Source organism: Ascidiella aspersa, chromosome 6 (genome assembly GCF_963924565.1).
Source record: "Ascidiella aspersa chromosome 6, kaAscAspe10.2, whole genome shotgun sequence".
NCBI lineage: Eukaryota > Metazoa > Chordata > Ascidiacea > Phlebobranchia > Ascidiidae > Ascidiella > Ascidiella aspersa.
The window spans coordinates 24,164,822-24,182,225 of NC_139452.1; the positions used below are offsets into that span (position 1 = coordinate 24,164,822).

General features: G+C 37.3%; 2 protein-coding genes across 2 annotated transcripts; both read right to left on the bottom strand.

The window, feature by feature from the left end:
• Positions 1-981: 981 nt before the first annotated feature.
• Positions 982-8,760, bottom strand: LOC146140926 (uncharacterized). The gene is made up of 6 exons (XM_083392741.1): positions 8,542-8,760; positions 6,867-7,082; positions 5,688-5,865; positions 3,968-4,140; positions 2,690-2,855; positions 982-1,258 (listed from the first exon to the last, which is right to left on the bottom strand). The coding sequence occupies exons 1-6, from the start codon at positions 8,756-8,758 to the stop codon at positions 982-984; spliced, it is 1,227 nt and encodes a 408-aa protein (XP_083248867.1). The 5' UTR covers positions 8,759-8,760.
• A 2,947-nt stretch (positions 8,761-11,707) lies between these two features.
• Positions 11,708-16,365, bottom strand: LOC146140927 (uncharacterized). Its single transcript, XM_083392272.1, has 5 exons — positions 16,057-16,365; positions 15,021-15,143; positions 14,115-14,339; positions 12,979-13,384; positions 11,708-12,149 (listed from the first exon to the last, which is right to left on the bottom strand). Exons 1-5 carry the CDS (start codon positions 16,225-16,227, stop codon positions 11,872-11,874), a joined length of 1,203 nt encoding a protein of 400 aa, XP_083248398.1. The 5' UTR covers positions 16,228-16,365; the 3' UTR covers positions 11,708-11,871.
• Between the last annotated feature and the right edge of the window lie 1,039 nt (positions 16,366-17,404).

A 17,404-nucleotide genomic window follows, 5' to 3' on the forward strand; every position in this document is an offset into this window, starting at 1 on the left:
GCATCTGGTGGCTCTGATATGAAAACGTACTTCAAGAAAAACGTGAGAAGATAATTAACGTTCGTTGATACTGTGGCTAATTGTGCTAAGCGCCTTTATGCTGCTGCGAAGTCACAACTTAGAGCTTACTTGCGTCTGTAGTTGGTCCTGGTTCCATTTCTGTAGATGGTTCTGGTTGAGATTCTGTGGTGGGTTCTGGTTCAATTTCTGCAGTTGGTTGTGGTTCAGCTTCTGTAGTTGACAGCGGTGTCGTTTGTGTGTTAAATTACGGTTTAAAGGGTATGGTTATTTAAATTAAGGTAAAAAAGTGTTATGGTCATTAAAAAAAAGGAAAGATAAATTCCTATACTGTATGATAAGCTTTATTACTTAAATCTTTTTAGTCACCTTTTCAACAGACATAATTGCTTTTTCTGAAAAGTTTTGCTGAAAAATTTACTTTTGAAAATTGACCTTTAGGACCGTTATAAATTTACATACTCATTGATATTTCAAACCAGTCCCAGTCAAAACGTTAGTAAATAACTTACATCTGAGTCAAGTATATTGGAGTAAATAACAAGTCCTAGTTGTTTACAATCAAGTCGTAATTAGGACAAGTTAATTCCAATTCATATTTTCAGTCGCTTGATTAAACGTTACACAATTAAAATTGATAACTCGTCCGATAACAAATAAGCAATAGGCCTAACAGAAATAAAAATACCAAAAACCCTATTTACAGCAAGCAACTTGTTTTATGTGCAAAACTTTAGATAAGTAACCCAATTTCCTAATGAGAAATGCTTAATGAAAACACTTCATTTCAACCCAAGTCATTTGTCCAAACGACGCAAGTCAACTAAAGCGATTTAATCAGGAGACTTAAGTTAAGTCAAGTCATTTTACAAAAAATGCTTCAGTCAACAGTGACCTAAGTGGAATTAAGTCAAGTCATTCTGTGTACTATACTACATAAATGTAGTGATGATAGCACTTTGGTCAAAATGAGTTGAGGTCCAACTCACCAATGCTGACGCACGGATATTCGCAAATGGCGTGATTCCGAGCATAGCACCTTGAATCGGTCATCCAGAATTGAGAGCCGTATTGAATCTGGCCGCAATCGCCAGAACCGTCCGGTCGGCCTTGATAGAAAAAGCTGTTTGCTTCCGTTAGCGCAACGTTGTCCAGGTAGAGCCATTCTCCCTCGATTAGCTTCATACCAACCCAGAAATACAAGGGTTTCTGCATTTCGATGGCTAACTGGAAAATGTGGCTGTTGATATAATATTATCAATGTAAAAGAAAATAAGTCACGTTTGGAGTGGTGGCTCCAGGGATTTTGTTGCGGGGGCGACGATATAAAATTTAAAGTCAGTTTACACACTTACGTCATAGCATGGCGTAACGAAACAAGTCACCTTAGAAACGTGCTATTTTTGGCCAAACTCGTGCTTAAAACTGCAGCGCAAATGTACTGCAAAATATTCATTAAGTCTTCGCTCCAAACACCTGGTTTTAGTTGGTTTAAATTAGCAAAACTTGAAGCTAGGAAACGTGGCGCATTGAGCATACATTCCTCGATATGAAGTCAATTAACAAAATAAGTAAGCAACTTATGAGGGCCATTAACCTAATATAGCTGCAGGAAAAACCACGGAAAAACTTCACGCAAAGCTCAACAAAGGAATATATTGTGCTATATGCTAATTATTAACCTTTAAATTGGATGACATTACTAGTAACTATAAAACTTTGATGGTCAACATATTTGGTTAATGGGAGCATGGTTGTGTGTCGCCCAGGATCCGCTTATACTTAGTTAATTTTAGAGCAAATAAATATTTCTGCCATTATGTGACAGTACCTTATGGTACTACCACCCACACCACACACCACATACGCTATATAACAGTATTACTCCAAATGGTTTCGCTGAGACCCAATGTTAAGCGTATATTTGTAACAGCCACACTTTTGACGGCCCAATTATTTTTGGTAAACGTTTTGTACGCTTAAAATCGCAACAAAACCAAGTGAAAAAACAGCCAGGGCTTTGTATACCGCTAGTGGTACGCGAAGGTTTTTCAGGTGGTACGCGAGTAGCATCCGTATTTTCACAAAAACTTGAATTTACAACTTTATATTTTGTTTATTTGGTTTTGTTTACAAAACAAAAATTCCCGAAGTATATTCATTGGTATGTAACTATTCCTGTTGTTTAGTATTATTACGATCTTGCAAAATACAGGTCATGTGAATTGTCAACAAGGAGCACATTTGCTTTGAAAAGCCGTACAACGCTATGGGACAGTGGGCGTTATTTTTGTCAAATCATTGTTCTTGATATATGCCCTCTACAGTCTTTTAGCTTAAGCTACAAACAGCGTTGAATATTGCTAGTTGTAAGCTAAAAATAGATAAAAAAATAATTCGATCAAATTAGTTGTTCTGCAAGAAGTGCTACGCGTGGCAGTACAGAGAGTCCCAGTGGTACGGGATCGTAAGAAGGTTGGGAACTCCTGCCCTAGGGGAACTTAACTTCAATTACAAGAAATATTGCTTAAAACCAATCTTAATAAATCTAACCACACGAACTACTGCAATCGGCTAACCAATAGAATAAAATTGCGAGCCGATTTTGGGGTTGCGAAACTCTGCTATAACCGAACCTAACCATAAACTGCCCAAAACGAACTATGTCTACCTGCGCATATCTTCGTCTCTCATTCCAACCGATGCAAGGTCGCCTCCATGTGCTATACAGTAGTCTCTCGCGTCTTGCCACGTCATGTCGTTAATGGTGTTGTGAGAAAAGTTGTTAATGCACGGAGCGTCTGTAGGTGGGACTGTCGTTTGTTCAGCGGTGTTAACTTTAAAATAAACAGTGGCCATTTGGCTTGCGAGCCGTTAAATTTGTTGTTAACATGGAATTCTGATGTTTAGGGACTCATTTCGTTTAAAAAAAACTTGCTGCACTTTAGAGAAAACAGTCGCTGTTTGATGTAATTATTACACCAAACATAATTTAGATCTAATGAAACGTCCTCGTATAATGTTACCAAATACGTAACTTAAGAGGCCTTTTGTTGTCAATTAAATGCTCGCGCGAATGTGCTATTAAAAAAGGGAATTAAAATATATTTTAATGGTTTGCAAAGAAAAAAAATTGTCATTATTATTATATTATTTATAATTACCTTTACGGCACATTACCTTTACATTTACACTGTAAAATTGAATACCTCAACCTACTATAGTCTATAGACTTCTATGTGAACACACAGCAAAACGTATAAAGCAACATTATCAACAGCGGAATTATCTATTGTACAATTAGCTATTGCATATACCTTATACATTAACAAACTATTATGTGTGGTATCCATGTACTTTGAACAACGCAAACTTGAAAGCACCACAAAACTGGGCATTTTTGGTCGTAAATGTCAACAAATCGATTTCACTATTTTTCTATAGCAATGCTTTTCAACCTTTGAAATTTCTAACCGCACTTTTTTATTTCGGAAATTTTTCATCCGCACGAAACAAGCACAGAAAGTTTGCAACCTTTATTTTTTTGGCTAAAGTTTATTTTTAATGAAAGGGTTTGTGTATTAAAACCGTGGGGGCGCGAGCCTAAGCCTTGACCGATATACAATAGATAGCTTAAGCTGCAATGACCAACGAAAACGCATAAGTAAGTGCACCAGCTTATTTAATTACTGTATATGAAAAACAAGAACATGCACCATTTTCATCAGCACAACGTTTGTCAACCGCATTACAATTTTTTTATCCGCACAAGTGCGTATACCATCCCACAGGTTGAAAAGCACTGATCTATAGTATCCCTGAGAAACGATTGGCAACCGTAATCATTTTCAGAATGATGTTGTCATTTCCGTGCAACAACATATAGTCATACGTGATTTGCGAAATTATTGGGCTTGGTGTTAAACAATTAGTAAAATTGCCCACTCACCTGTCCTGTATTTCAAGCTGAAACCGGTATACTGGTTGTGACGGTTGGATATGAAGTGCAACGTCATATACATTCCGCTGCTGGTGTACGATGGAGGAATATTGTTACCGCAGAGACGCGCCAACCTAGTGTCATTGGTACTTGCACCGTCATACACATTTAGGTAGTCGAACCTGCATAACCATCTTTATTTATTTTTCGTCGCATCTAGAAAAACATTTATACCAATACAATCTAAAACATTTTTTTCCTCCGAATTCCTTTAACACTTTTTTTTAGGATTTGTCGTGGTCGTTCCTAAACATCATAAAAGCGGCATTTTCAGCAGAATTTTTAACGCAAATAACAGGTGTTTTCAAAACAACCCTATTTCCGAGTCGGACTTCGACAAATCTGCCGATTTCACAACATCCCGAGCTTGGCACAAACTAAACTGACAGCATGTGTTACATCAGGGGTTCTTAAACTGGGGTCCATGGAACCCTTGGTGGTCCAAAAACTAATTTCAGGGGGTCCATGAAGGCCAAATTGAAATATTAGTGTATATTTAAAAAGTAATCAAATTAAAAAGAGTTTACTTTAAAATAAAACGTTTTACCACTGAATGTTAGACACCTTTTTACTTAAACCATCAGCATATTTCTGACAGGCTATTTGATTGTGACGTCAATTTATGAGATCATTTTTAATAACTTCTTGCCTACAGGGGTCCACGCGAAGCAAAAAATAATTTTAGGGGTCCGCGGTGAAAAAAGTTTAAGAACCCCTGTGTTACAACAATTTACGTAACTAAAATAGAATGGATCGAAAGCTATCCATTCACATGGGTGTCATATAACTCTTAGACCAACATAACGTGGTTTCGTGACTCGGGTAGTCCTACTCAACTCCACAGCCCAACCGTCAATAAGGACAGGTTGTGAAACATTTATGTAAATTAAAGGCAAGAGACTCCCGCGGCGACAATGCACGTTTAATTCAATGACTGTACCTTTTCCTTAGAGCCGTCCTATACTTGCAATAACACAAGACAATTTTGTTAATCCGGGTTGTCCAACAGTAATATGTTATGACTGTAAAATCAACGCTAATCTAGGGTTATATTGTAACTCAGAATTGAGTCAAATCAGCTAAAGAATGAAGTTTGCGAGGTTTAAAAGAGAATGTATTTATTCTTAAAGCAAAAGAAGTTTCGTTACTGAGCATACATTTTGCTTCTAGTCTCGAAACAAGAATAAGATCGAAAAAGCTAAAATTAATGTTCGGTAAAATCAGTTATTTTAAGGTTATTTAGCTCTGCTTAGTTAATTGTTTAGGCTTCTGAACACAAATTGTTTAGGCTTTCAGATACTTATACTCTCAACATTCTGCCCACTTGCTGTCAGACAACAATTTCTAACTGACAGAATTGGAGGATTTGTAGCTGTTTTAAATGCCCGCTCGAATCACCCAAAACTTGGAACAACAAACGCCAAAGATTGACTGATTTCACTTGGATTATAGTTATAATTACTTATTCTAGTTGCTAAAATGCCATTTTTACTTCTTTTTTTGCAGGCTCTTGTAGGTAACAAATACAGATCACAAACTTACATTTGTTAAACCATCATGCAATTGAACGTGCTTGACATGATCAGAGTGGGGCAATTCGTTTTAAGCATTTTGGTGTATTCTACTTGATAATTAACCTGTGTTTTACTTTAGTTACACTACAACTTACGTGCAAACGTGATCTTCAACGTCGAAAGCTAAAAAGTTGATTACAAAGTTGAACTCGCTACTTGTGCTGATGAGCTTGTAAATGCAGTTTGAGTTTGCTGAATACAATCCAGGGTGATTCGGTGATTCAATCAACCCTTCGGAACCTGGATCTACGTCTCTTGTGACATCACAGGGCACTGAAAAGCAAAACAAAACAGAAACTTATAATAAGTGCAATAAAACGTGTTATTTCGTATGAATCGTTAGTTAAACAAATATTGGTTAATAACAATCCGTATAACGATTATTATAAAATTCATCTTGTCTTAGACATCGCTGATTGTCAGAAGGCGTGTCCAGGGGCGGGGCACTTGGCCACTTAAAGTAAAATTCTTAAAGTATTTTTTTGGCAACTTTAGTTTTTTTCGTGTTTGGTTATCTCCTATATCCACCGGACGTGTAAATTGTAATTGATGTAATTAATTACAGTTTTTAGTTAAACTGCAATTGCAAATATTTGAGGTATTTTTATTCTGTGTAACTCTTATTGTAAATAAAGCTATTAATTTTGTTTCCAATTTTATTTACATTACTTTGGAGTTAAAGTTCTCTTTTAGAGTTTAGGTGAACTAAATTTTGCGTCGTTTTGTCGTAATAAGTGCACGATAACTATTATTGGATCGGAATGCTATAAATGAAAACATTAACACACTTTTAGCTTAAATCAGATTATTCTTTTTTTAATTTTTTGTTTTGTTTTATTAATCCCAATTTTGCTCTTGATATTTAAAATCTCAAAATGAATAGGCATATCTATGTTTGAAATGTTTTGTAATATGATTATAAGCACAGAGCTTTCTGACGTTTTTTAGTCTTTCGTTTACGTACACACCTATGGCTATTCTTACCACTGTCAAACTACGATATTGAAAGCTATCTTTTAAACAGAATCACACTTTATTTAAATCTATTTGAGATCCTTTTTTGGCACTAAAATATGTTTCATGTTTCCCATGCGGCCATTTTTATAAATGGTTGATCAACACCGGGTTAGATATTAGCTATGTTGCTAAAACCACTACTGGAGTTTAAGAAGGCTTCAGTAGCCTACGTTTGTGCAACGTCCCGAAAAACGAGACGCAGTCAAAAAAGTATCATGTCAAAGGTTGTTCGTATATTCAAACTATAGGCAACTTACCGAGTTCCCTTTGGCAAATGAACCCGTTGTTGGTATCACATGTCACGTCATTCCACTGAAAGCTGCCCCAGGCCCAGAATTGAACGCAGTTTTCGCCTGAAGTGGAAATGCTTGGTTGGCCATCCTCCCAGTTTGTCAGAGCCAGAGTAGAGTTGTCCAACCAAAGAAAATCGGACGACCCCGGACTGCGTTTTAGGCCAATGTAGTAGATGTCGCCTGTATAGATTAACCGGGCATTTTAGTGTATAAACTGTAAAATAAGGCGTGTCTCAACTTTTGCCCGGATAGTAGTCGGTACTTAACTCAGGTTTTACAATTGAGGATGGCAAAACTCGTTTTTAAGAGCAACAAATTTCATTTTAGGTGATTAAAGTCTTTCAGATTTGCAAATGACTTGAAGTCGTTGTGGTTAAATGATTTTACTTGACTTGAGTCTTTTAGACAAATAACTCGACTTGAAGTTATTGCGTCAAATGATTTGGGTTGAAATCACGATTTATTGCTCATAATAATCGGAAGAGTTTATCAATTTTAATGGTTTATCGTTTTATTATTACATTGGTGGTTGGACTTGGAAATGGCTTGTTCTAATAATGACTTGACTGGGACTTGACTTGCGCAACTGATGACTTGGACTGGAACTTAACTTGCTACTTTTTTAAAAAGACCTAAATTAGACTTGGGACTGGGACTTAAGTAATTTCAAAATGACTTGTTCGCAAAACTGCAAATTGTTTTTTGAGTAGAGTATACCAAAAAACAATCACCTTTTCACCGCCACCATACATTCCTAGAAAGTAAACCTAACAACAGTAAAATATCATCAAATATCGTTAGCCATCGACGAATCACTTCCTTTGTATTAGTCAAGAACAATTTGCAACATTCCAAAGAGATAAACATGCTTTGAGCTCAGTAATCTTATATGTGGTTTGCAGACTACAGTTTCTATAGCACTCACAATGTTCACTATGAATTTCATCTGACATTCTCCAGAGAGCCGCCAAAAAATTTTAAATCGCCTTACTCACTGAATACGCCGAATAAAAATCACACGCTTTTAAAGATTATTTAAGCAGCTTTTACTGAACACGTCAAAACGTATTACATTTTATTGATAGTAAATGGTCTAATGCAGTGGTTCTCAACCTTTTTAGCTTACGGACCGGTAAAATTTCAAAACCAGTTTTGTGGACCGGTGGACCTTCAAAAATCAAACCAAAATGTAATTACAACAAAAGTATGCAACTAAAAGTCTTATTAGCTTTTGCAAATAACTGGTCTTAAATTTTAAGACTTAAACGAGCTGAAGCCCACTCTAAGACAGTTGGGCACAACACTTCTGTTGGGCACAAGCAGAATTGTGACGTATGATAAAGTCTACAACAGACCATCAACTCTATGTTATGTCACAATGCTGCAAATTACGGAACTGGCGAAGTTCTAAATTTGATAGACAAGCCTTCAACATGTTGCATTTTGTAATTGAGGTATAAAATTGTAATATATTTGGCGGACCGGCAGGAAAGTTGACGCGTACCGGCACCGGTCCGCGGACCGGCGGTTGAGAACCACTGGTCTAATGTTAAGGGCCTCTGTAAGTGGATTAGTAACCATCAAAGTTAAGGCATAATCTTCCCAAAATTAACATGACATTCTTCAACTATTAAATTACCTGCAATAAATGGGAGCCTTGACTTCAGGAATGTCTGAATCTCCTGAGTCTTTATTTGAAGCAGTCCAGCCGATTGATTGTGGCAGAATAAAGATGCTTGGACGAACGTGTAGTTGGGTTCAGATTCGAAGTAGTACTCGTAATTACCATGGGAGTACCAGTTGCTACGTACAGTTCCAACAAGGAAACTGTACACAAGTAGTGTTATGAATAACATTATATTCCCTAATAAAAAGAAGCAATGTTAAGTGTAAAGAAAAAGTGCAGACCACCAACGAGGGAAACTTTATAGAAACATGCTGGGATTGTAGCATCCGTTTAAAAAAATAAAATTAGGTTAGGTATCTGTTTCGTTTTCGCCACAAATTCGAACATAGTGCCACGGTAACAACGAAAAATCATTGTAGCGCTATTAATGACTTGATTTCAATTGTTTTAAGAAATCGTCTTACTTGGACTTATTAAAAAATTACGTACTTTGAAAAAAAAAAAATAAATAAAAATTACGTACTTTGGTATAAATTTTTGGTATGGGACATTTAACTTGTAGGCTGAGTTTTGACTGTTGGCATTGCCTATCCCAAAAGTTACGAACAACACATTTTACAGGTCTTATTGGATACAATACAAAATAGTAGCGTTGCTGAATCTTAACACTTTTAGTGTAAATGCCCAGTTGTTAAGGCCCGATGGGATAGATGCCGATGTATGACAAACACTTTCTAATTATAATCAGGGAGTCGAACCGTTTGACTTTCCGGTTCAGGTTCGGTTCGGGTTCAAGGATTTTTTCGGAATCCGGTTCAGTTCCGGTTTCAGTTCGGAGGAATTTAAAAGTTCCGGTTGAGCTCCGGTTCGAACATCGTTATTTCAAAACCGGTTCATAAAGTTCCGGTTCAGATACAATAAAATTTGCGTTAAATCTCAAAATGTAGTTCGATAAATGTAGAGAATAATATTTGAATTGTAAGTCATTTAATCTAAGTCACGTAACTTATTAAAAAAAAAACAGCAACTCAATATTGAAATATCTAAAAAATAAAAAATGAACGATTTTTTTTATTCAATATTCATAATTCTTTCATAAAATTTCGAACATGGCGTAACTTGACTCTGTAAAATACAAGTTGTGACGTCATGCTGGAGCGAACCGCTTTTGTTTACAGGTTCGGGTTCGGTTAAGGTTCAGGTACTTTCAAATTATTCGGTTCAGTTCCGGTTCGGCTCCCTAAAATCTTATCTTTTAAAAAAAACGGTTCAGGTTCGGTTGCGGTTCGGAAAAAATTGACACAAAACCGGTTCATAAAGTTCCGATTCGGTTCCGGTTCGACTCCGTGGTCTAATCACCTAATTCTTTATAAAATTGCGTCACGTTTTGAACAGTTACAAAATGGCCAACGAAAATTAAACTTTTGCATTTTGTCAGTTGCGGGCAATTTTAAAATTTAGTTAATAAACAAATTAAAAATCATAGCAATTTAAAAAAAATTACCACTAAACCGGCATTATTCATATCATAAAACGTATCATAAAAAAACAAAACAATGGGTTATTTAACTTCTGTCGTATCTTTTTTTAAAATTTGTTAACCTTACCTACAATTGGAGAATAATAACTTGCCATCCGCCTTTTAAACTATTCAAAGAAAAAAAAAAAAAAAAAAAAAAAACGCGCCCTCAGAAGCCTGAACTAAAATGTCAATAAATTATTATCTGTTTGGAAAGCTAAGTGTTCACGTCAAAGGCTGATGACACTCTTGTAAAGTCGAGTAACGCGTTTTGGCAAGTTGGACTGGCGTGCACCTGGAAGTAGTGCAGAAATAGCCGCGCGCATTCTCTTTGTCATACGACTTACTTGTTTTTTCGCGGTGTCACTGCAACACGAACATCAGTCAATTAGCTGCGTTTCGTGTTTGATGCGCGCCATTTCCGCGCAGTTTGCTATTCTCGGCCAGTCGGAACAAGGTGAGTGTGGTGCGAAGTTGTCGTTTCTGATCAAACACAATTCGAAATGAACCTGATGTTGACGCGATTTCGCGACGCTACAGTCACGAGTTGTGTCGCAATACTGTACATGATTTCACGCTGGACTTTGTGAAATGCGAGCCTCGTCGCACCGAAAACCACGAATGACATGTCGAAACCCATGGACCGCGCCTTTTGCAATGAGCGCGTATGAACCATGCAATGTTTTTTAACCGTTATACCAAATCGAAATCCTGGGGACCAGGAGACATTATCTCGAACCCGTGTGATAACTGTGTAAATTTGTCGGAATTTTTCTTATTATTATTATTTTTTGTCTTGTTACAGGCCTTTTTCCTCCTTATTTCCCGTTTTCGGTTCGCACTGTATTATTTTATTTTGTTGGTGTTCCGAAAAGATTAGTTATAGGCATAAATGTACAAAACACGATTTTCGAGTCAATTTTAGGAATGTCATTTAGAAACCGTCGATATTCTTTAAATGCCATCGTTAGCGGCAACCGAGACAAGTCCCAGGACTTGTGCGGCTTGAAACATTACCGCAGGTATCAGGGGAAAATATTGGGGGCATCAGGACATATTCCCCAGAAGGTACAACTTTTATCATGTTTTTCCGGCAAAATTTTATTTAGCGCCAAAAAAGTGTATTAACATAGTGAAAGGAATATACTGTTGCTGCCAAGCATCGTTTCAATTGCAAAAATTGTTCATCCGGCAAAATTTTAATAAAGTGCCAACGTTTCGATTACCTATTTGGGCAACCTTCTTCAGGGCCATAGCTATAGTTGCAATTAGATTGCTCTGAAGAAGGTTGCCCGAATAGGTAATCGAAACGTTGGAACTTTATTTTAACCACACAAACACAATTTTTCGCGCTTTGCGAGATTAAATTAGGTTTAACTGCGACTTGCGCTCGAGTTCGCTGCTCTCGAACAACAAGTGTTTAATAGAAAAATTGTTTTATGACGTCACGTCTTGAAAAAACTTTGTATCGTCCTCCCTAAAAACTTTTATGTCCCCGACAAAAAACAAAACAATGACAAATGCACTAATTAATCATTCGAGATGATTTTAACCTTTAATTTTATCTTAATATTGAAAGGCGAGTTAGGTTAACTTTGCTTCACTTTCCAAAAGGCGTAAGCCTATGATATTTTAAATAATATAGACAATAGTCGCGTGCATTTATTTTTATAAAGCTTACGTATATTTCAGCAAAGCAAAATCTCGAAGTACTATAACGCTCAGTTGGACAAGAAGTAAAACGCTCAACTATAATCACAACAAATCTCTAGCAAGCATTCAGTCACAAAAAAGTTTTAAAAAAATCTCGAAATCAGAAAGAGTCAGTTCGCTTTCCCGGCGTTCAGCTGCAGGGCCCGTGACGCCGAATCCTGGAAAAGCCGATGCAGGGTCTTGCGGCGCAAGGGCGACACTTGGTGGTGATTGTGGACGGGGTTGTTAAGTGACTCGCGTCTCGAACGCCTTCTTCCCTCCCCCGCGTTTGTGCCGACGGCGAACGAGTCGTACATGCTCGACTTTGATCGGTTCCGCTGCGTACTGGATGGTTTGCCTTTGGCTCCGTTGGCGCCGGCGGCTGTGAATGGCGTTTGGGTCGATTCCTCTGCCAAATTAATATATAGGCGTGTTACTTCAAACGACAAGTGTTTGAACAGATCGTTGTAAATGGCCGTTTTGTTTAATTCCAAATAGGGTAATTAGGTGGCATTATATAAAGACAAATTGTATTAAAATCTTGACAAGATTACGCACAACCGTGCTTTATCATTCCCTGTCTTTCTTTAATGACACTTTAACTTGTTTTGAATAAGTCATTATGTTTTGGAGCATAATGAGTGGGGCTTGTTGTTAGATGTAGGAATATAATATCCAAAGCCCATACACAGGAGTATAAATAGCGTGCTTTAAACGTTTCGAATCAGTGGACCATATTGAGAATGAACAAAGAATCTGTCGAAAGTTATTAGGTGTTTTTATTTTTCAACAAATTTCAAAACCCTTTTAAGTCTAAAACAACAAACATATTTTAGACTTTTTTGTCGTAATAAAACTTAGTCATTTTGTAAGATGTTAAGAGAAATAAATTTCGACAAAAGACAGTCAAAATATGTATAGAATGATTATTGAATTGTAAATCGTATTCAGTCTAAGTTTCGTGACGTATTAAAAAAATGCAGCTCATGATTGTAATTATCTAAAAAAAATCTAAAAATTCGAAGGTTTTATTTAATGCCTATTCATTTTCACGACATAACTTGGCCTGTAAAATGCAAGTCGTGACGTCATGCTGGAGTGAACCGCTTTTTGACAGATTCGGTTCGATTAAGGTTTATGGTTTATCAGAATATTCGGTTCAGTTCTAGTTAGGCTCATTAAAATTGTTCGAAAACCCGTTCAGATTCGATTACGGTTCGAGAAAATTTGGCACCCACCACTTTCGGTTTCTTCGCTTTCGTTTTCCTCGGCCGCGACACAGTCGAACACCTCGTCGTAGCTTTGCCGAAGCGGCTTGGCCGAAGATCGGTAGGACTGAGACTGCTGCTCCTTCTGTGTGATCAAATAGCCGGGGAGGTATTTTCTCCAGCCAGAATCGAATCTCACACTTGTCCGTGTCTTAGTGGCGCTTTCCCTGTTGAAGTCCACGTTTCCTCCAACCGTTTGTCTTCGTACAGTCACGTGAAAAGCGCGCCGAAACTGGTGGGTGTTGTGTAGTGGTCTGGAAAGATGCACCCGTGCCTTCTCGTTAATTTCGCGCACTATTTGCTGTCGCAGCAAGCGCGGGTTCTCTATCAGCTCGAAGTCTTCCTTCCAAGGATGCAAGAGCGTGTCTTTCGGAATCTGGAAAGCCGTTTTTGGATTTAACGCGCAAATTAAGCAATGAAAGATACACACACACAAACTCGTACAAAAACTGTGATCTTTAGCTATAGCCCTTCTTAGTTCATTTTTGACCAACAATAAATGCTAACGTATCTTATTATACCGACAGTCATTGCTGACTAACCGAATCAGTCGACTAAGCATGTAAGTAAGGCAGGCTAAAAAAAAACTAGCATGAAGTGGGGTTCGAACTCACGACCTCCAGCTATCCAAGTTCAAAACAATAGTAACCGAAATATGTTAGACTCTTTTGTCGTAATCATAGTAAGTCATTTTGTAAGATGTAAAGAAAAATACTTGTGTACACTATGCACGGATCTGTAACGTAGCTTGATAATGAATTGCAAAGCTAAAAAGGCCGAGTAGATCGACATCGTTTTGTTAAAGACGTTTCGACACGAACTTGTATCTTCACCAGTTATTGTGACTGAGAAGTGAAGCAAAAAAAATGAGTAATACTTAGAATATGTAATATTTTAAATTTAATGTCTGTTGCACAGAAGTTTATCTTTGATGTCCTCCTACACATTTATTTCAGTACGTTATCACATCGGCTCAAATACTTCCATTGTTAACTTCCAGATGCCTCGTTGGCGTTAATTACAGTTTGCAAAAAAGTAATATAACTATAAGTAATAATTTGTAGCCGAATTCATTCATTTGTTAAAAACATCAAGTTCTTCCTTACTTTTAAATTAAAATCCTGTTTTTCGCAGTTAAAATCGAACTTCATCCTGTTCACAATCTTCTGTTGTCCGAGCACCGTTGCTAAGCTTGCCGCTGAATGACCGAATCGATTTCTCATCTTCACGGAAATATTTTGCCGCGAGTGGGCATCCAAGAGCAGTGCGACAACATCGCTGTTTCCACCCATGACGGAATAATGCAGCGCCGTGTTTCCGAGAGAGTCCACCTAAATGCAGCAAACTGGGGTTGTTGGGTGGCACATGTTGTTCAATGTTTCTTTAATTACAGCTGCGATGATTTGAAACCAGCTCAGTAGCGCAATGTTGCCCCGTCCACAAAACACACATCGTAAATTGTAGTTTAATTTCTGATTCCGCTTTTGAATTAAAGAGATGTATTCTAAAGGGTGACAGAATGCATTGCAAAAAATGCAACAAAGGCGTAAAAACAAAAAAATAATAAGCTTTGTAAAACGGAAACTTTTAGCGATACACAAAGACGTCACATCATTGCTGAAAGTAGCTTAATGTTATAACGGTACACGTAGGCTAGATTTATTGCCATTATAGAAGATAATATTTAAGGAATGTTTGACCTGCTAATTTTTTTTTGGCAAAATGCGAAGTTTTAAAAATAATCGTTTATTTGGTAACAACGTTTATGATGATATGATGCTGAATGGTTAAAAAAAGCGGTCTTTAATTATATTGTTAGCCTATAAGCTAACTACATATTTCAAGTTTATTTTGGGCAAATGAAAGCTCCAAAACTCTAGCCAATAAAACAGCAAGTTAAAATGTTTGTTTATAACTATTTGTCACTATACTGTTTCCAAACTCCTGATATAACGAAGAGTTGAAGAGTAGCATGTTTACTCTTTTTAGCCGGGGAATTAACAATAAATTACCGCATCCAAACGGAAGTCCAAAGCTTGTAGAAAGAGTTTGGTGAGAGAATATCGTCTGAAGAGAGCAGAAAGCATCAAAGAGTTCCGTCCTTGCTTGTCTCTGCACCCAACTTTCGCCCGAGCCTTAAACATGTAAAACAGCAAGTTAAAGACGAGAAAAAATGCGTTTGTCAACTCGAATCATGAGTTCATTCAAATCGGTTGCATTTATTCCTTAAAAAAGTACGCAACGCGAAATACTGATTAATCAACTTCCGGGCAACAGTTTTGTGCAGGTAAGCTGTGGGGCGCGGTTCGAAAAACAAACTTATTCGCTCGTTCGACAATTTTTTGTCCGATTTAACTTGAATCATGCAAAATTTCGTTGCGATTTAGGTTAAATCGGACAGTATTTAAATAGGAAAGTAATGATGTTTGATTTAGGTTAAATTAAAATTATAATTTGCCACTTTTTATTCGGAAGGAATTGCATTCGGATATCACTTTAACGCCATTGGCTTACAGGGCGTATCTTAAATTGGATAAAAATTAATAATATTGGATTCAAAGCTACTCGTCAGTGGCCAATAAACTATAGAGTTATAAGTGGAATTAGTGAATATATTTAATTAAATCATGATTAAAGTTATTTACGTCAATAGCACGTGCTTACCTAATGCACATAAAAAAAATTTACTGAGCTTTGGTTACTACCTAGAACATAACCTTTTCTAAGAGGATTTGTCTTTTTTTCCAAAGAATAATCAATAGTTTTCCTCGGAAGCTAAAAATGACCAAATGTGAAACTCTGTTTGCAAGAGTTCTATTTTTATGCGACTTCTAGGTTTCCTGTTAAAAAAATGAACGAAAACAGAAAATATTCGTGGTGTAAATCTGCCAAATAAACTTGCGTCGTTTTTATGTCTTCTGGTGTTACATTTGCTGAATATGCGTATCGTTCAAAAAAGCGTAAAATTCCATTTGCGTTCGAATTTTCATCTCTTTTGGCAATCTTGTCCTGATTTACGGCAATAGAAATACGATAGGTCTACTTTACCTGAAGCAGCATTCTTGCAACTCCGGTCGACCACCGCTCGTTATTCTCCAAGCAGCACAGCATCAGCGGTGTGATGCCCTCCTGGTCGGCAGCATTCACGTCCACGCCACCCTCAACCAGTCGCCTAGTCTCATGTAGCAGTCTGTTGCGCACCGCGAAATTGAGCTCCATTTTGTGGCAAAAAAACTATATGCGCTATAACAACCTGGGGGCATTTCGAATTTTAAGAGGTTAGTTTAGTACAGTGGAAGCCATCGCAGACTCACCGGGTCTGTCGATCAATGATGCAAGCAAGCAGGCTAAGAAAACACTATGGCCAGTGAGGTTCGAACTCACAACCTCCTGTCATACCGGGACCGTCTCGGTCTACCAACTGTGCTTAACAGAATGTAACATGCAATGGTTCCGTGGGTGTTTCTCAACTCGCTTCCCCTGTGAGTATGTGTAGATCAAAGTTGCAAGCAAAACAGGCTAGAAAAACAACAAGCCTGCTGCAGTGAGGTTTGAACAATTGTTTTTTTTAGCCTGCCTTGCTTGCATCGTTGATCGACAGATTCGGTGAGTCTGCGATGGCTTTCGGTGTACTGTCACACTTAAACTGTTATCGTTGGTCAAAAGGCGACTCCAGAAAGGCTAGATAACAGTTTTTGAACACGTTATGTGTGTAGCTTTTAAGAGGTGAGGTAAGGATTGAAATTTGACTAAACAAATACAACTGCCGGAAAGTATATTTGCCTTTGTTGAAAGATCGCCACATTTTGAAGCTGTTTATTCAACTGGATCATTCCGCCTTTCTTTCACTGTTAATCAGGCTAAGTGTTAAAGTGGGTCCTAAAATAAAAATCGGCAGATTTTTCGCATTAAGTAACGTAACGAATAATTATTTTTAGTATAAAAGCAGCTCATAAAATGACAATCGATGAGTCAAATCTCATTTAATTCTACTGTAAGCCTAGTTTATTTTTGGGAAATCCTTTATTTTTTGTTCGAGAGCTTATACGTTCGCCGCTACCTAGTCAGAACGTTTCGGTAAAAGATTCGTTTGTTATTGGCGAAATACGAATATTTCTATGTCTTTGTTGTCAATATTGGTATTGGTAGATCTATACCAGAAAATCGCCTACCTAAGAGTCATTTAGTAACCGTTTAATGTAACTTACAAAACGTTGGCTAAGTTAGTCATGAATATTAATGAAACTTTTTTAAACTGTAAGATTATTTTAGTTTGCTTCGTTTATAATACTACCAAAGTCTAAACGCACAGGATACATTGGAATCCATTGGAATCTTATGTCGGTTCTTTTTGTACCACCCCCCTGTACGGTTCCACCTTTACTTTTGTATATTT